General features: G+C 50.9%; 1 protein-coding gene across 1 annotated transcript in view; it reads left to right on the top strand.

Moving 5' to 3' along the window:
• The window catches only part of LOC140410249 (NACHT, LRR and PYD domains-containing protein 3-like), a 68,237-nt gene that overhangs the window by 28,368 nt on the left and 18,712 nt on the right, over nt 1–21,157 (top strand). Inside the window, exons 5-6 of the mRNA XM_072498213.1 lie at nt 13,800–13,971; nt 14,077–14,142. Coding sequence (XP_072354314.1) covers nt 13,800–13,971; nt 14,077–14,142 — 238 coding nt within the window. The remainder of the gene's footprint in view (nt 1–13,799; nt 13,972–14,076; nt 14,143–21,157) is intronic.

Raw genomic sequence — 21,157 nt, 5'->3', positions numbered from 1 at the left:
CCACCACCGCTGCACCCGCTCCTCCCCCCCTTTTCTACTATTTTCAGGCCCTATTTTAGGCCCTTTCCTCCGCTGTAGATGATTTATTTGTCGCTCATTTTGCTCTTATAGCTTTGTGTTTGTGTGTGTGGGGGGGGGGGGGGGGGGGGGGGGGGGGGGGGCTAGCCCCCGGCCCCAGCATTGGTCTCTCACTGGGTTCCCTCCTGGCATTTCCTTGGGGGTCTCCCCATTGCCTCAACCCCCGCCCACCCACCCCCGCCCCTGTCTGCTCTCGGTGGCCCTGGTGGTTCCCATGCGTCCCCCCGCCCCCTTCCTCCCTTTCTATCTGTTGTTGGCTTCAAATTAGCCCTGGAACAGGCTGATAAACGGTCCCCACGCTTTGTGGAAGCCCTCGTCCGACCCTCGGATGTTGCACCATATCCGTCTGCAATTGTGGGTGGGGCTGCTGATCGCCAGCCGAGCAGGATTCTCCGGCGTGCGATGGGGGAAGCAAAGGCAAGAGCGTCAGCCTCTTCCCCATATGTAGTTGTGGCTGGTCCGATACTCCGAAGACTGCTACTCTCAGGCACAGCTCAACCCTCATTCCCACAACCTTGTACATCGCCTCGAGGAAGGCTGTCCAGAACCCGACAAGTTTGGGACAAGCCCAGAACATGTGGTTGGCCGGGCCCCTCTGGCACCGCTCACATTTGTCCTCCACCTCCGGGAAGAACCTGCTCATTCGGGTTCTGGTCAAGTGTGCTCTGTGCACCACTTTAAGCTGCATTGAGCCTTGCGCAGGAGGAGGTGGAGTTGGCCCTGCTTAGCACTTTGCTCCATAGTTTTTCCTCCCATTTCTGCCTGGTGGTGCTCTCCACTCTTTCTAAAAGTCATCCATATATGTCCCCGCAGTTCCCTTTTTCCATACTAACCGCGTCCAGAAGCTCCTCCAACATTTATCTAGAGCTTTCTCTTGTGGAGAAAGATTTTGACTTTTAACTGTCGGACTTCCTGTCCATTCGGTAGTTCCAGTCTCTCGGTCAGCTCTTCCAAGGTCACGAGTCATCCCCATGTAAAAGTCCTTGATCGCTAGAGTCCCCCCGTCCTGTCTCCACCTCTTAACTGTAGTGTCTAGTGTGGCTGGTGATGTGTTATGTGAGTTGGTTCAACGTTGACTGCAACTGGATGCAGTGAAACTAGAAACAGGCTTCCGACACTGGAGATGGTCCAACACTGTTTTATTGAACTTGCTGATTGCTGTACATAATCTGCTGTGGGTTGACACTCTATTAATCTAACTGATAACTCCCTACTGGCTTGACCAGACTAGCTCTCTACCTCATGGAGATGGTGCTCACTGGCTTGTGCACTCTTACTATCTCAGTAGCTGTGTCCTGTGAGAGAGGGAGAGTCTTAATGCTTTATAGTGGTGGTGTCCTGTCTGGTAATTGGCTGTTCTATGTCGTGTATGTTCATTTGTTATCCTGTGTGTCAATCACTGCCTGTCTGCATCTCATTATATACATGAGTGGATATTATGACATCTCCCCTTTTAAAAATAAATTTTGTAACGTGGCGATACATACATGCATGACTATGTACAAGTGGTGAATGAATGAACATATGTACATGGGAAGGTGTCTATTCTGCAGATACAGAGCAAACTGAACAAAATTTACAAGATTTATGTCTATAGATTCAGTCTTTGTGGCGGGCGACAAATTCTTGTTGATCGCCTCAGAGGTGGAGGGGGGGACGCCGGCACCTGGACAGGCGGGATTGCTGCCATTTCGGTGGCCCCGTGGACAGGCGGGATCACTGCCAGATCGGGACCACGTGGGGCGAGATGTCCTGAGGCGGCATGATGACATGTGGAGAAGTGCGGTCAGGTGGTGGGCAGGGAACTTTGCGCAGCGCCCTCCTGTTGCGCCGTAGAATGGAGCCATCAGCCAGTTGAACAATGAAAGACCTGGGGGCAGCCTGTCTGATGACAACAGCTGGGGCTGACCAGCCTCCCTCAGGCAAGTGGACGTGAACACATCTCCTGGAGCCAGCGCAGGCAGATCCATGGCATGAGCATCATACGTGATCTTCTGCTGGTCCCTGGATCCCTGCACTTACTGCAGCACCATGAGGTGGTCAAGGTCTGGAACATGGATGGCTGGAACAGTCGTCCTCAGGTTGCGGTTCATGAGCAGCTGCGCCGGAGACAAACCAGTCGACAGAGGGGTTGCCCTGTATGCCAACAGTGCCAGGTTGTAATCCAAGGCTGAGTCTGCAGCCTTGCACAGCAACCGCTTGACAATATGGGCCCCTTTTCCGGCCTTCCCCTTTGATTGCGGGTAATGGGGTCTGGATGTGATATGCCTGAAGTGGTAGGATAGTGCAAAGTTGGACCACTCTTGGCTGTAGAAACATGGACCGTTGTCACTCATTACTGTGAGTGGTATCCCGTGCCTGGCAAATGTCTCTTTGCAGGCTTTGATGAATAACTTGGACGTGAGGTCCGACAGTTTCACCACTTCCGGGTAGCTGGAGAAGTAGTCGACCAAGAGCACGTAATCACGCCCATTTGCGTGGTCTATCCACACCTTGGGCAACGGAGAAGTCACAATCTCGTGCTGTTGCTGGTCCTTGGGCTGAGCTGGTTGAAACTTCTGGCATGTTGTGCAGTTGAGGACAGTGTTGGCAATGTCCTGGCTGACGCCAGGCCAGTAAACTGCCTGCCAAGCTCTGCGTCAACATTTCTCGACCCCAAGGTGACCCTCATGGATCTGTCTGAGCACCATGGCTTGCATGCTTTGGGGAATGACGATTCTATCTAGTTTAAGAAGGATCCCCCTCAACGACCGTTAACTCGTCCTTAACGTTGAAGAACTGGGGGCACTGCCCCTTTTGCCAGCCATGGGTGAGGTGTTGCATCACGTGCTGTTGTAGAGGATCTTTGGCAGTTTCTTCGCGTGGACAACTCGTTCATCAGTGGCTGGGAGGTTGCTGGCACACAACTGCACCTGTGCCTCAATGTGGCGAATGAAGTCGCCCTGTTCACATGGCGTGGTGATGGATCGGGATAGGGCATCCGCGATGATCAGCTCCTTACCCGGTGTGTAGACGAGTTCGAAGTCATATCGTCGGAGACGAAGAAGAATTCACTGCAGCCGAGGTGTCATAACATTTAAATCCTTCTGGATTATGTGGACTAAAGGCCTGAGCTTTGTTTCCACCGTGAACTTTGGCAGACCGTATACGTAGTCATGAAACTTGACTATTCCTGTCAGGAGACCCAAGCACTCCTTTTCGATCTGGGCATACCGTTGTTCGGTCGGAGTCTTAGCCCTGGATGCATATGCCACTAGAGCCCAGGACGAGGAGTCGGCTCTCTGGAGGAGCACCGCCCCAATGCCGTCCTGGCTTGCGTCTGTGGATATCTTGGTATTCTTGGTTGGATCAAAGAACGCCACTACTGGGGCTGTGCTGAGCTTCACCTTCAGCTCAATCCACTCTGCTTGATGTGCGGGTAGCCACTGGAACACTGTCGACTTTTTAACGAGGTGCTGGAGGGCTGTGGTGTGGGATGCCATTTGGGAATGAATTTTCCGAGAAAATTCACCATCCCCAGGAAACGGAGGACCGCCTTCTTGTCCTCTGGGGTCTTCATGGCATTTATTGCCAGCACCTTGTCGGCATCAGGTTGCACACCCTGCTGGGAAATGTGGTCACCCAGAAACTTGATCGCGGACCGACCAAATGAGCATTTGGTCCTGTTGAGCTGGAGGCCATTCTCATGGACCCTCTGAAAAACCTGTCTGAGGTGAGCTATGTGATCCTCGGGCGTCGAGGACCAGATGATCACGTCGTCCACATAGACTCGCACCCCCTCGATGCCCTCCATCATTTGCTCCATTATACGATGAAATATTTCAGAAGCTGAGATGATACTAAAAGTCATGTGGTTGTAGCAGTACCTGTCGAACGGAGTGTTAAACGTGCACAGCTTCCGACTGGACTCGTCCAGCTGTATCTGCCAGAAACCACGGGAGGCGTCCAGCTTGGTGAAGAATTTGGCATGAGCCATCTCACAGGTTAATTCTTCGGGCTCGCGTAGTGCTCTCGCATTATGTTGCAATTCAGGTCTTTGGGATCAATGCAAATGCGGAGTTCGCCAGAGGGTTTCTTGACGCAGACCATGGAGCTGACCCAGTCTGTTGGTTCCGTGACCTTTGAGATGATGCCCTGGCCTTGGAGCTCTCGTAGCTGCATTTTCAGATGATCCTTGAGGGGAGCCGGCACCCGGCGTGGTGCATGGGTGACTGGGGTGGCATTCGGCTTGAGCAATATCTTGTCGCGATATGGGAGCGTGCCCATCCCATCAAACACATTGTGGTGTTGTGTGAGAATGTCATCTATCTCAGCCTGGAGATTCGCATTGGGCGAGGCAGTTGCCGGTGTCGAGGACATGGCATGGACTCGCTGGACCAGATTTAGGAGTTTGCATGTGCGAGCACTGAGCAGGGATGCCTTGTCAGGCCGGACGATCTTAAATCTTAATGTCGCCTTGATTGCCTTGTGAGAGATACCTAGCTGACCCGATCCACTGGCAGCTATGGCATTGGCATTGTAGTCAAGGAGCTGGCAGGCCGGTGGAAGAATGCTAGGTTGATCTCGGATGCTGCCGAGGTCCGACTGTGATATGAGGTTTGCAGACGTGCTAGTGTCCAATTTAAATCGGATGCGACACTGGTTGACCGTGATGACACCACTCGGCGTTAGGATCCACACTCAGGATTGAAAGGCGGTTTGCAGGCGCAGTGGAGACCTGCTCGCGTGTGGTGATGATGCCCACCCAATATGGAGACTCGAGGCAGTCAGCATCGGGGTCCGTTGGGCTGTCGGGATCAGAATCCTGCATGCCTTGTTGTACGCAGCGGACACGTCTGCGCCCAGCTGGGATCGCTGGCTGTTGCTCGGTGGAGTGGACCTGCAGAAGGCCGCGTGGTGGCCAGGCTTTCCACATTGCAGACATCGCCTTCCTTTGGCTGGACATTGCCGCTTTAAATGGGCGGAGCCACAATTTGGACACGTCATGACGCTGACGTCAGCGCGTTCTGTGCGCCATCGCGCATGCGCAGACCGGTCGGCCGACGTTCGCACATACGCATTAGGATCTTCGGCCTCATCGTTCACCCGGTCGTTGCGCGGATGCGTAGGGACCCGGGAAAAGTGGGCAAAACGGCCACTCTCCTCGATGCTCAGGCCTTGCATTTGTGCAATGGCCTGCACCCTTTCTGCCTTAGGGGAGGCCAGTTTTGCAGTTTCTGCCGCCCTGATACGGGAGTAGTGATTTCTGGCATGTTCATGGACAACGCATGTTACGATGGCGGTGGAGAGGGTCAACTGTTTGATTTTGAGGAGCTGCTCCCGCAGAGAGTCGGACTGGACCCCGAAAACGATCAGATCCCGGATCATGGAATCAACCGTCGAGTCATAATTACATGACTGCGCTAGGATGCGAAGATGGGTCAAGAAGGACTGAAAAGGTTCATCCTTACCCTGAAGCGTCTGTTGGAAGATGTACCGTTCAAAGCTCTCATTCACCTCAATTTCACAGTGGCTGTCGAATTTCAGCAGAACTGTCTTGAACTTCGTCTTATCTTCGCCATCGGCAAACATGAGCGAGTTATAGATGTGGATGGCTTGATCCCCCGCAATCGACAGGAACAGCGCGATCTTTCTGGCATCTGATGCTGCCTCGAGGTCGAAGGCCTCGATAAACAGGAGGAACTTCTGTTTGAAGACTTTCCAGTTGGTGCCGAGGTTGCCGGAGATCCGGAGTTGCGGAGGGGGCTGGATCTTTTCCATGCCGCTGGATGGCTGCTTACTGGCCATTGGAGATGCACTCGAGTAGGTTCGTTAGAATGAATAGCTCCCTGGTACCATGATGTGTTATGAGAGTTGGTTCAATGTTGACTGCAACTGGATGCAGTGAAACAAGAAACAGGCTTCCGACACTGGAGATGGTCCAACACTGTTTTATTGAACTTGCTGATTGCTGTACATCATCTGCTGTGGGTTGACACTCTATTAATCTAACTGATAACTTCCTACTGGCTTGGCCAGACTAGCTCTCTACCTCATGGAGATGGTGCTCACTGGCTTGTGCACTCTTACTATCTCAGTAGCTGTGTCCTGTGAGAGAGGAAGAGTTTTAATGCCCTGTGGGCTTTATAGTGGCGGTGTCCTGTCTAGTGATTGGTTGTTATGTGTCGTGTGTGTTCATTGGTTATCCTGTGTGTCAATCACTGCCTGTCTGCATCTCATTATGTACATGAGTGGATATTATGACAGCTGGTGGGTAGTTGCAGTTGCCGCATGTGGGGGCCATGTTGGACGCCTTGCTTAAACCGAAGTGTTGTCTCATCTGGTTCCAGGTTCTGGGTGTTGCCATTACCACTGGGCTGGATGTGTGTTTTACCAGTGGGATGGGAGCAAGGGGTCGGAGGGTAGTTTGCGTGTAAGAGGACCCCTCCATCCTCACCCATTCCATGTTTGGTTCCACCACCCACCCCCTCACTCTCTCGGCTGTGGCTGCCCAGTGGTAGTATTGCAAGTTCAGGAGGGCCATGCCTCCCGTGCTTCTTCTCCTCTGCAGTGTTGTCTTAGGGATTCTTGGATTCTTCACCCCCCCCCCCCCCCAATACAAATGACATAATCATTTTATCAATTCTTTGGAAAAGGCCTTGGGGATAAAGATCGGTATGGATCTAAACAGAGGAGAGGAACCTTTGCAGTACGTTCATCTTGATCATCTGCACTCTTCCCGCCAGGGAGAGTGTGAGTGCATCCCATCTCTGTAGGTTCTTTTTAACTTCCTCCGCCAGACCGATCAGATTCCACTTTTTGATCTGTGTCCAATCGTGGACTATCTAGATCCCCAGGTAGCAGAATGTGTTTCGGGCTATTTTGAATAGTAGGCCCTCCAGTTCACTGGGAAAACCTCACGTTTGCCCAGGTTGAGTTTGGAGCTCGAGAAGGCCCCGAACACTTCCAGGAGCTTCACGATTTCTTTCATGCCGTTCTGCGGGTCCGAGATGTAGAAGCAGATCATCTGCATCGAGTGAGGCTCTGTGCTCTCTGCCCCCTCAAGATACCCTTCCAGCCTCTCGCGTCTCGCAGGGCCGTCGCCAGGGGTTCAATTGACAGTGCGGACAGGAGCAGGCACAGCGGGCGTCCCTGCCTTGTGCCTCTGTGCGACTGGAAGTATTTAGAGCTGGTGGTGTTGGTTTGAATGCTCATCTTAATAGCGTTGTACAGGAATTCACCAATCAGTTGAATGAACCCCGTCCCTAGCCGAAACCGCTCCAGTACCTCTATGAGGTACTTCCATTCGACTCTGTCGAAGGCCTTTTCTGCGTCCAGGGAGAAGATAAATTCAAGTGTCCTCTCCCTGGATGAGGTAAGTATCACATTCAGCAGCCGTCTGATGTTCGCAGTTAGCTGTCTACCCTGGACAAAGCCCGTCTGGTCCTCTGTAACCACCGCTGGTAATCAGTTCTCCAGTGTCTTGGCCAGTAATTTTGCAAGTATTTTCACGTCTCCGTTCAGTTGGGCAATGGGTCTGTATGATCCACATTCCGTCGGGTCTTTGTCTTTTTTGTGTATAAGCGACATAGTGGCCAGGGTTAGCAGAGGGGGCAGGCTGCCCCTGGGTAGCGAGTCTGCAAACATCTCCCATAGGTGCAGGGCGTGAGCCAATGCAAATTTTTTCTTGAAGTTCTTTGGGAACTCGTCCGTTCCTGGTGCCTTCCCCGCCTGCATGGAGCTGATACACGCCATGACCTCTCCCGGTCCTAGTGATGCTTCCAGCTCCCTCCGTCTATCATCCCCCATGACTGGCATGTCCAGTCCATCGAGGAACCATTTCATCCCGAGTCCCCGTCGGTTGTGGGGGGGGGGCGGTTGCTCAGAGGTGTACAGTCCCTGGTAGAAGACCTCAAATGCTCAGTTGCTGCCTAGCCGCCTTCTTTTTCCTGTCTCTGCGAACCTTGTAGGCTATAATCTTTCCCCTAATAAACACCTTCAGTGCCTCCCAGAAGGTGGAAGATGAGACTCCCCTGTTCTGGTTGTTTGTAATGTACTCGTCTATGGCTTGTGATGTTTTCTGGCAGATGACCTTGTCAGCCAGGTCCGTGTCCAGCCTCCATGTGGGGCATTGGGCATGGCCCGTCTCCAGCCTCACATCCATGGAATGTGGAGCATGGTCGGAGATGATTATTGCGGAGTATTTCGCTCTTACTATTTCTGGAAGCACCGATTTCACCAGTGCAAAGAAGTCGATGCGGGTGTACGCCTTGTGTACCGGTGAAAAGAACGAGAAATCCTTCTCACCTGGATACAGGGACCACCATGGGTTCACGTTCTTCATCTGCTCCATGAACGTTCCCAGTTCCCTAGCCATGCCTGTCTTTTTCCCTGTTCTGGGGTTTGATCGGTCCGTCAATGAGCCCTGTATGTAGTTAAAGACACCCCGCCATGATCAGTCAGTGTGTGTCAATGTCGGGGATTTCCGCCATGGTCCCTGTTGGGCGTATACATGTTTACCAGGACTACCGGTGCCCCGTCTAGGATACTGCTGGCGATGACGTACCATCTCCGTTGGTCCGCAGCCGTCTTTGTCGCTGTAAACACCGTCCTCTTGCTCATCAAAATCGCCACACCCCCTCAAGCAGGAATGGTAGGTCTGTCCCACCCAGCCCTTCCTTACGCAGTCTGTCCTTCTCCCTCAGGTGTGTCTCTTGGAGGAAGACGATGTCGGCTTTCAAACTTCTCAGTTGGGCGAAGACTCTGGATCTTTTCACTGGGCCGTTAGTCCCTAATGTTCCAGTTGATAATTCTGGTGGGGGGGGGGGGGTTTGTCCCCCCTCCTGCGGGATCAACCATACTTACCTGGTGCACCCGCCCCTGTATCCAGGGTTCCTCTTTGTTAGGGGGCCATAAAAAATGACCACGGTCATCGTTCTCACCATGAGCCGGGCCCCTACGCTCCGGGTTTCCCCTTGTCCTGGACGCACGCTACATGGCTGCCAACTGTATGTACGCCATGTGGGTGTGCCCCTGCACTCCGGGGTCACCCTTTCTTTAGGGGCCCTCCAAAGTGGCTGCTTACGGTGCCACCTTGTTCAATCAACAGAAAGCTGACGTGCTGAAGTCAACCTAAAGCCCGTCCATTCCTTCTCTTTGTGTTCCCCTCGTGGTTCCCCTTCCCTCCTCCGCTCCCCCTTTCTACCCTCCCCCTCATGTCTCTCCCCCTACACCCCCCACCCCCGATGGCAGCCGCTCCCTCCCTGTTAGGAGGTGAACTGGGGCCCCCCCTTGCTTTCATACGTCTTAGCGCTAGCTTTCCCCGTTCGTGGGGTGGCACCCCTCCCGGGGCTGATCTTCTCCCTTCCCTGCCCAATAATAGCTGTTCACCTTTTCCTGCGCTCCGCTGCCCCTCTCCCATCCCTGTGAGCTGGCGCTCTTGCTCAAAGCGGGGCAGTACTGTCCTGTGCAAACATTGTTCATGTCCATTACTTTTCTTTCTCCTTTCTCTCTCTGCATCTTCCTGAACACTGCCTTTGATGAGGCCATTCTCATCTGCCTTCTGCCGAGGTGTTAAAATAATGTTCCTTGTTTTGGAATGTCACCTAGAGCCTGGCTGGGAATAGCATCCGAATTTTATTCCGTTTTTGTACAGGGCCGATTTTGCTTGCTTGAACTCAGCGGTACACTTTGCCAGGTCTACTCCAATGTCTTGGTACACCCGTATTCGATGTCCTTCTCAACTGCTCGCTTTTGTCTGCCATGCCCACCGCAGGATCCTCTCCGGATCCTGGTACCTGTGTAATTTGGTGATTATCGCCTTTGGCTGCTCCCTGGCCTTGGGCTTTGGACGGAGTGACTTGTCGGCCCTGTCCATCTCTGGAGGTTTTGGGAAGCTGTCCCTCCCGACTTTGTTGCCCAGCATCTGGGCCACATAGTCTGTCGGGTCCCTGCCCTCCATCCCCTCTGGCAAGCCCACAATGTGGATGTTTTGGCACTGAGACCGGTTCTCCTGATCCTCGACTTTTACTTCCGGCTCGCTGGGTTGCCACCAACCTTTATATTTCGGCCTCCAGAGCCCACATCATGTCGCTCTGGTCCGTCAACGCCATTTCAAGTTCCTGGGTCGTCTTCCAAAATTCCATGGACACCTGAAAGGTTCAACGCCTTTATTCTAACGTAATGCCTTTATTCAAAAGGGAGGGAGGCAGAATGTGGGGAATTACAGACCAGTAAGATTAACATCCATTAACAATGGAAAATTGTCAGAATCAATTATCAAGGATGTAATATCGGGACATTTGGAAAGTCAAAACTCAATCCATCAGATTCAACATGGTTTTATGAAGGGTAAATCATGTTTGACTAATTTACTTGAGTTCTTCGAAGGTGTAACAAGCAAAGTGGATAATGGGGACCCTGTAGATGTAGTATATCTGGACTCCTGGAAGGCATTTGATAAAGTGCTGCACAGAAGGTTAATTCACAAGGTGAGATCACATGGCATTAGAGATAATTTATTAGCTTGGATAGAAGACTGGCTGATGGTCAGAAGACAGAGTGGGGATAAATGAGTCTTTTTCTGGATGGCAAGATGTAACCAGTGGGATGCCACACGGTTTGGTCCTTGGACCCCAGCTATTTACAATCTATATTAATGACTTGGATACAGGGATAGAAGGTTCTATCGCCAAATTTGCAGGTGACACAAAAATAGGTGGGACAGTAAGTTGCAATGAGGAAATAAGAATCTTAGATAGGTTAGGAGAGTGGACCAAAATGTGGTAGATGGAGTTTGGTGTGAGGTCATGCGGGCAGAATGGTGGCGCAGTGGGTTAGCCCTGCTGCCTCATGGCGCCGAGGTCCCAGGTTCGATCCCGGCTCTGGGTCACTATCTGTGTGGAATTTGCACATTCTCCCTGTGTTTGCGTGGGTTTCGCCCCCACAGTCCAAAGATGTGCAGGCTAGGTGGATTGGCCGCACTAAATTGCCCCTTAATTGGAAAAAATGAATTGGGTACTCTAAATTTGTAACAAGAAAAGTGTGAGGTCATGCATTTTGGTCGAAAAAATGGAAAGGCAATTTATTATCTAAATGGGGAGAGACTTCGGGATGCTGCGATGCAGAGGGATCTGGGTGTCCTCTTGCATGAGTAGCAAAAAACGAGGATGTAGGTGCAGCAGATAATAAGGAAAGCAAATGGAATGTCGGCATTTATAGCAAAGGAATTGAGTATAAAGGTAAGGAAGTGTTGTTGCAACTATACAAGGCATTGGTAAGACCGCACCTGGAATATTGTGTACAGTTTTGGTCTCCTTATTTGAGGAAACATGTAGTGGCATCAGAGGCAGTTCAGAGGAGGTTCACTAGATTGATTCCAGAGGTGAGGGGTTTGTCGTATGAGGAGAGATTGAACAGTTTAGGCCTATACTCTAGAGGAATGAGGGAGATCTAATTGAGGTATGCAAGACGCGAAAAGGTCTGGATAAAGTAGACGTGGAGATGATGCTTCCTCTTGTGGGCCATTCTAAAACAAAAGGTCATAATCTTAGAATAAGAGGTAGCAAATTTAAAACAAATTTGAGGGGAAACTATTTCTCCCAAAGTGTTGTGAATCTGTGGAATTTGCTTTCCCAGAGTGCGGTGGATGCTGGGACAGTGAGTAAATTCAAAGGAGGAGTTAGACAGATTTTAAATTGGTAATGGGTTGAAGGGTTATGGAGAACGGGCAGGACGGTGGATTTGAGGCCAGGATGGGATCAGCCATGATCACATTGAGGGTGTTAGGCTCGAGAGGCTAAATTGGAAACTCCCGCTCCTAGGTCATGTGTTCTCGGGAGGCGTTGCTCTGGCTGATTTTGCAATCTAGCTCTTGGTCTGCAACATTGTAGGTAGCAGATGAGACGCACGTTTGCTGGGACCTTAGCTGCAGTGTTGTGTGGAGCCTGGGTTTAGCACATGTTATGACAGACAGCCGCACCGTTCTCATTATATTTTCCACTCCCGTCGTCATCCCAACGGCCGTGAGCGAGAGCGGAAAATTCTGGCCAATGTGTTCTGTTGACAATGACGAGCGTGAATTTAACTTAGATAGGAACATTAAAGAGAAAAATAACTCACAGACAATAACAGAAAAATGCGGAAGTGTTGATTAAATATGTAGCCTCAGGTTTTGCTGAAGGAGGTAACAAAATAGACATTTCATTCGAGCATGAAGTTTAAAAGAATATTAATGCAGTTGGGGAGAGAAAAGCATTGACAAACTAGAAAAGCCTTGAAGGTAACAAAAGCATAGGACCAGATGATATGCGCTAACACCTACTCAAGGAAACCAGGAAGGAGATAGCAGAGGCACAAGTTTATATACAGGAGTTTCATAGAAGAGTGGCACTTTTAAATGACTATCCAACTTGCAGGCAGGTCCGATTGGATGTTTCTTAGCTGTATATTCTTTTTTTTTTAAATTTAGAGTACCCAATTATTTATTTTTTCCCAATTAAGGGGCAATTTAGCGTGGCCAATCCACCTAACCTCCACATCTTTCGGTTGTGGGGGTGAAACCCATGCAGACATGGGGAGAATGTGCAAACTCCACACGGACAGGGTGACCCAGAGCTGGGATTTGAACCTGGGCCCTGAGCGCCGTAGGCAGCAGTGCTAACCACTGTGGCACGTGCCACCCCTTAGCTGTATATTCTGTACAATTCATTACCATTAATATCTAGCTTGAATAAAGTCCAATCTCCTGCTTACCAGGTTAAAATTGCATTTAGTCTAATCCCATGCCAGGTCCTGTTTAGTATCAGCTCCTGGTGTTACACTCATTCACAAATGCCTTCACTACAAAATTACCATCCGTTAATAAAAAGCTTTTTGTACACTTCCACTTCCTTATCTTTGAAACCTGGCCCAGCCGTGGAAATATTCTGTAGGACTCACCATATCTGTTTCTTTGAATACAGTACACTGTGCACCCCACCTTGCCAACCATGACTAAATGTTTAATAATAATATTCTTTACTGTCACAAGTAGGCTTACATTAACACCGCAATGAAGTTGCTGTGAAAAGCCCCTAGTCGCCACATTCCGGCGCCTGTTCGGGTACACTGAGGCAGAATTCAGAATGTCCACTTCACCTAACAAGTACGTTGTGGTGAATGTATTCACTATAATGCATGCGTGATACCATAACCTGTGACCTATGACCTGGAAGTGGTGATATGAACTGTTTCCGGGGCATATATACTAGGGGCTGGTTTAGCTCACTGGGCTAAATCGCTGGCTTTTAAAGCAGACCAAGCCAGGCCAGCAGCACGGTTCAATTCCCATACCAGCCTCCCCGAACAGGTGCCGGAATGTGGCGACTAGGGGCTTTTCACAGTAACTTCATTGAAGCCTACTCGTAACAATAAGCGATTTTCATTTCATATAGGCCGGCCTCTTGTGGGCGGCATTCATCTGTACTTCTGGCTAGGCAAGTTCATGACTAACAAAGCCTTATGTTCACTCGCTCTCGCTGCCTCTCTGTGGATTGAAGGTACATCATACGTCTTTCGGGACTTATGGGAGGAAGCCAGAGCATCCGGGGGAAACCCACACCCTCACAGGGAGAACGTGCAGACTCCGCACAGACAGTGACACACACAAGCCGGGAATCGACTTGTGAAGCAACAGTGCTAACCACTGTGCTACCGTGCCGCCCTTGTTTGGTCGTCACCATGTTAATTATTGTTCCTTGCAGAAGATCCTGGATCTTATGGAAAAGGGAAACCGGGTGGACAGTTCTAAACTTCTCCTAAATCTGGTGATGGAGAAAGGATCTCGGGCCCGAAGGGTGATGTGGGAATCGTTTGAGAAAATGCGCCATGGGGTCCCAAAGTTGGACAAAATACTGAAAGAAATACAGGAGCGTGGTATGGTGAAATCACATTGTGAATTAAATTTAAAATTCAAACATTGCAGATATGAATATAATGTTACAAACATCTGATTTTGTGAAATCAAATTGATTTAAACAGGTGCCAATTCATGTGATGACCTGACTTCAAAAAAAGGTTTATTTACAATGCCCAGTCAACTCAGTGGTAAGTGATGAAGCGGAATTTCAAACTGTGTCCTTCACTTCGAAGATTCTGTTTGGCTGTAACAGTCTGTTGAAAGGTTCCCAGAATCATGATTTAGAAGTTCAAATGTTGAACAAAACATTATGACCGTTGAAAGGAATTATTTATTTTTTCAACTAATCTGCAGAAAATGCAGTAAATATTTGATCAGTTATTATTCAGCTTTAAAATTCAATTCACACCTTGCAGGATCCAGAAACACAGGATGGCTCAGTGGTTAGCACTGTTCCCTCACGGCACTGAGGACCTGGGTTCGTACCCGGCCGTGAGCCACGGTCAGTGTGGAATTTGTACATTCTCCTCGTGTCTGCATGGGTCTCACCCCCCCACAACTAAAAGACGTGCAGAGTAGGTGGATTGATCAGGCTAAATTGCCCGTTGATTGGAAAAAAAATGTTTTTTTAATGATTCCTGATACACTGTTAAACCCCGTACACACCTGGCAGGATCCTGATACACTGAAACCCTGTACACACCTGGCAGGATCCTGATTCACTTTGAAACCCTGTACACACCTGGCAGGATCCTGATACACTGTAAACCCTGTACACACCTGGCAGGATCCTGATACACTGTGAAACCCTGTACACACCTGGCAGGATCCTGATACACTGTGAAACCCCGTACACACCTGGCAGGATCCTGAAACACTGGGAAACACTGTACATGCCTGGCAGGGTCCTGATACACTGTGAAACCCCGTACACACCTGGCAGGATCCTGATACACTGTGAAACCCCGTACACACCTGGCAGGATCCTGAAACACTGGGAAACACTGTACACGCCTGGCAGGGTCCTGATACACTGTGAAACCCCGTACACACCTGGCAGGATCCTGATACACTGTGAAACCCTGTACACACCTGGCAGGATCCTGATACACTGAAAACCTGTACACACCTGGCAGGATCCTGATACATTGTGAAACCCCGTACACAACTGGCAGGATCCAGATACACTAAAACCCTGTACACACCTGGCAGGATCCTCATACACTGAAACCCTGTACACACCTGGCAGGCTCCTGATATACTGAAACCCCGTACACACCTGGCAGGATGCTGATACACTGTGAAACCCCGTACACACCTGGCAGGATCCTGATACACTGTGAAACCCTGTACACACCTGGCAGGATCCTGATACACTGTGAAACCATGTCCACACCTTGCAAGATCCTGATACACTGTGAAACCCCGTACACACCTGGCAGGACCCTGATACACTGTGAAACCCTGCACACACCTGGCAGGATCCTAATACACTGTGAAACCATGTCCACACCTGGCAGGATCCTGATACACTGTGAAACCCCGTACACACCTGGCAGGATCCTGATACACTGTGAAACCCTGTACACACCTGGCAGAATCCTGATACACTGTGAAACCCCGTACACACCTGGCAGGATCCTGATACAGTGTGAAACCATGTCCACACCTGGCAGGACCCTGATATACTGTGAAACCCCGTACACACCTGGCAGGATCCTGATACACAGTGAAACCCTGTACACACCTGGCAGGATCCTGATACACTGTGAAACCATGTCCACACCTGGCAGGATCCTGATACACTGTGAAACCCTGTACACACCTGGCAGGATCCTGGTACACTGTGAAACCCCGTACACACCTGGCAGGATCCTGATACACTGTGAAACCCCGTACACACCTGGCAGGATCCTGATACACTGTGAACCCCCGTACACACCTGGCAGGATCCTGATGCACTGTGAAACCCCGTACACACCTGGCAGGATCCTGATACACTGTGAAACCCCGTACACACCTGGCAGGATCCTGATACACTGTAAACCCTGTACACACCAGGCAGAATGCTGATACACTGAAACCCCATACACACCGGGCAGGATCCTGATACACTGTGAAACCACGCACACACCTGGCAGAATCCTGATACACTGTGGAACCCCGTACACACCTGGCAGTATCCTGATACACTGAAACCCTGTACACACCTGGCAGGATCCTGATACACTGTGGAACCCTGTACACACCTGGCAGGATCCTGATACACTGTGAAACCCTGTACACACCTGGCAGGATCCTGATACACTGAAACCCTGTACACACCTGGCAGGATCCTGATACACTGTGAAACCACTTACACACCTGGCAGGATCCTGATACACTGTGAAACCACGCACACACCTGGCAGGATCCTGATACACTGTGAAACCACGTACACACCTGGCAGAATCCTGATACTCTGTAAACCCTGTAGACGCCTGGCAGGATGCTGATACACTGTGAAACCCCGTACACACCCGGCAGGATCCTGATACACTGTGAAACCCCGTACACACCTGGCAGGATCCTGATACACTGTGAAACCCTGTACACACCTGGCAGGATCCTGATACACTGAATCGCTGTACACACCTGGCAGGATGCTGATACACTGTGAAACCCCGTACACACCTGGCTGGATCCTGATACACTGTGAAACCCTGTACACACCTGGCAGGATCCTGATACACTGAATCGCTGTACACACCTGGCAGGATCCTGATACACTGTGGAACCCCGTACACACCTGGCAGGCTCCTGATACACTGAAACCCTGTACACACGTGGCAGGATCCTGATACACTGTGAAACCCCGTACACACCTGGCAGGATCCTGATACACTGTGAAACCCCATACACATCTGGCAGGAACCTGATACACTGTGAAACCCTGTACACACCTGGCAGGATCCTGATACACTGTGAAACCCCGTACACACCTGGCAGGATCCTGATACACTGTGAAACCCTGTACACACCTGGCAGAATCCTGATACACTGTGAAACCCCGTACACACCTGGCAGGATCCTGATACAGTGTGAAACCATGTCCACACCTGGCAGGACCCTGATACACTGTGAAACCCCGTACACACCTGGCAGGATCCTGATACACAGTGAAACCCTGTACACACCTGGCAGGATCCTGATACACTGTGAAACCATGTCCACACCTGGCAGGATCCTGATACACTGTGAAACCCTGTACACACCTGGCAGGATCCTGGTACACTGTGAAACCCCGTACACACCTGGCAGGATCCTGATACACTGTGAAACCCCGTACACACCTGGCAGGATCCTGATACACTGTGAACCCCCGTACACACCTGGCAGGATCCTGATGCACTGTGAAACCCCGTACACACCTGGCAGGATCCTGATACACTGTGAAACCCCGTACACACCTGGCAGGATCCTGATACACTGTAAACCCTGTACACACCAGGCAGAATGCTGATACACTGAAACCCCATACACACCGGGCAGGATCCTGATACACTGTGAAACCATGTCCACACCTGGCAGAATCCTGATACACTGTGGAACCCCGTACACGCCTGGCAGTATCCTGATACACTGAAACCCTGTACACACCTGGCAGGATCCTGATACACTGTGGAACCCTGTACACACCTGGCAGGATCCTGATACACTGTGAAACCCTGTACACACCTGGCAGGATCCTGATACACTGAAACCCTGTACACACCTGGCAGGATCCTGATACACTGTGAAACCACTTACACACCTGGCAGGATCCTGATACACTGTGAAACCACGCACACACCTGGCAGGATCCTGATACACTGTGAAACCACGTACACACCTGGCAGAATCATGATACTCTGTAAACCCTGTAGACGCCTGGCAGGATGCTGATACACTGTGAAACCCCGTACACACCCGGCAGGATCCTGATACACTGTGAAACCCCGTACACACCTGGCAGGATCCTGATACACTGTGAAACCCTGTACACACCTGGCAGGATCCTGATACACTGAATCGCTGTACACACCTGGCAGGATGCTGATACACTGTGAAACCCCGTACACACCTGGCAGGATCCTGATACACTGTGAAACCCTGTACACACCTGGCAGGATCCTGATACACTGAATCGCTGTACACACCTGGCAGGATCCTGATACACTGTGGAACCCCGTACACACCTGGCAGGCTCCTGATACACTGAAACCCTGTACACACGTGGCAGGATCCTGATACACTGTGAAACCCCGTACACACCTGGCAGGATCCTGATACACTGTGAAACCCCATACACATCTGGCAGGAACCTGATACACTGTGAAACCCTGTACACACCTGGCAGGATCCTCATACACTGTGAAACCCTGTACACACCTTGCAGGATCCTGGTACACTGTGAAACCCCGTACACACCTGGCAGGATCCTGATACACTGTAAACCCTGCACACACCTGGCAGGATCCTGATGCACTGTGAAACCCCGTACACACCTGGCAGGATCCTGATACACTGTGAAACCCCGTACACACCTGGCAGGATCCTCATACACTGTGAAACCCTGTACACACCTTGCAGGATCCTGGTACACTGTGAAACCCCGTACACACCTGGCAGGATCCTGATACACTGTGAAACCCCGTACACACCTGGCAGGATCCTGATACACTGTGAAACCCCGTACACACCTGGCAGGATCCTGATGCACTGTGAAACCCCGTACACACCTGGCAGGATCCTGATACACTGTGAAACCCCGTACACACCTGGCAGGATCCTGATACACTGTAAACCCTGTACACACCTGGCAGAATGCTGATACACTGAAACCCCATACACACCGGGCAGGATCCTGATACACTGTGAAACCATGTCCACACCTGGCAGAATCCTGATACACTGAGGAACCCCGTACACACCTGGCAGTATCCTGATACACTGAAAGTCTGTACACACCTGGCAGGATCCTGATACACTGTGGAACCCTGTACACACCTGGCAGGATCCTGATACACTGTGAAACCCTGTACACACCTGGCAGGATCCTGATACACTGAAACCCTGTACACACCTGGCAGGACCCTGATACACTGTGAAACCACGTACACACCTGGCAGGATCCTGATACACTGTGAAACCACGTACACACCTGGCAGGATCCTGATACACTGTGAAACCATGGACACACCTGGCAGAATCCTGATACTCTGTAAACCCTGTACACGCCTGGCAGGATGCTGATACACTGTGAAACCCTGTACACACCTGGCAGGATCCTGATACACTGTGAAACCCCTGTACACACCTGGCAGGATCCTGATACACTGTGAAACCCCGTACACACCTGGCAGGATCCTGATACACTGTGAAACCCCGTACACACCTGGCAGGATCCTGATACACTGTGAAACCCTGTACACACCTGGCAGGATCCTGATACACTGTGAAACCCCGTACACACCTGGCAGGATGCTGATACACTGAAACCCCGTACACACCTGGCAGGATGCTGACACACTGTGAAACCCCGTACACACCTGGCAGGATCCTGATACACTGTGAAACCACGGACACACCTGGCAGAATCCTGATACTCTGTAAACCCTGTACACGCCTGGCAGGATGCTGATACACTGTGAAACCCTGTACACACCTGGCAGGATCCTGATACACTGTGAAACCATGTCCACACCTGGCAGAATCCTGATACACTGAGGAACCCCGTACACACCTGGCAGTATCCTGATACACTGAAAGTCTGTACACACCTGGCAGGATCCTGATACACTGTGGAACCCTGTACACACCTGGCAGGATCCTGATACACTGTGAAACCCTGTACACACCTGGCAGGATCCTGATACACTGAAACCCTGTACACACCTGGCAGGACCCTGATACACTGTGAAACCACGTACACACCTGGCAGGATCCTGATACACTGTGAAACCACGTACACACCTGGCAGGATCCTGATACACTGTGAAACCATGGACACACCTGGCAGAATCCTGATACTCTGTAAACCCTGTACACGCCTGGCAGGATGCTGATACACTGTGAAACCCTGTACACACCTGGCAGGATCCTGATACACTGTGAAACCCCTGTACACACCTGGCAGGATCCTGATACACTGTGAAACCCCGTACACACCTGGCAGGATCCTGATACACTGTGAAACCCCGTACACACCTGGCAGGATCCTGATACACTGTGAAACCCTGTACACACCTGGCAGGATCCTGATACACTGTGAAACCCCGTACACACCTGGCAGGATGCTGATACACTGAAACCCCGTACACACCTGGCAGGATGCTGACACACTGTGAAACCCCGTACACACCTGGCAGGATCCTGATACACTGTGAAACCACGGACACACCTGGCAGAATCCTGATACTCTGTAAACCCTGTACACGCCTGGCAGGATGCTGATACACTGTGAAACCCTGTACACACCTGGCAGGATCCTGATACACTGTGAAACCCTGTACACACCTGGCAGGATGCTGATACACTGTGAAACCCCGTACACACCTGGCAGGATCCTGATACACTGTGAAACCCTGTACACACCTGGCAGGATCCTGATACACTGAATCGCTGTACACACCTGGCAGGATCCTGATACACTGTGGAACCCCGTACACACCTGGCAGGATCCTGATACACTGTGAAACCCCGTACACATCTGGCAGGAACCTGATACACTGTGAAACCCTGTACACACCTGGCAGGATCCTGATACACTGTAAACCCTGCACACACCTGGCAGGATCCTGATGCACTGTGAAACCCCGTACACACCTGGCAGGATCCTGATACACTGTGAAACCCCGTACACACCTGGCAGGATCCTGATACACTGTGGAACCCCGTACACACCTGGCAGGATCCTGATACACTGTGAAACCCCGTACACATCTGGCAGGAACCTGATAAACTGTGAAACCCTGTACACACCTGGCAGGATCCTGATACTCTGTAAACCCTGTAGACGCCTGGCAGGATGCTGATACACTGTGAAACCCCGTACACACCCGGCAGGATCCTGATACACTGTGAAACCCCGTACACACCTGGCAGGATCCTGATACACTGTGAAACCCTGTACACACCTGGCAGGATCCTGATACACTGAATCGCTGTACACACCTGGCAGGA

The sequence above is a fragment of the Scyliorhinus torazame genome, chromosome 4 (assembly GCF_047496885.1).
Source record: "Scyliorhinus torazame isolate Kashiwa2021f chromosome 4, sScyTor2.1, whole genome shotgun sequence".
Taxonomy (NCBI): Eukaryota; Metazoa; Chordata; class Chondrichthyes; order Carcharhiniformes; family Scyliorhinidae; genus Scyliorhinus; species Scyliorhinus torazame.
Note: the sequence above shows the minus strand (reverse complement) of the source record. Positions and strands in the feature narration are given on the sequence as shown.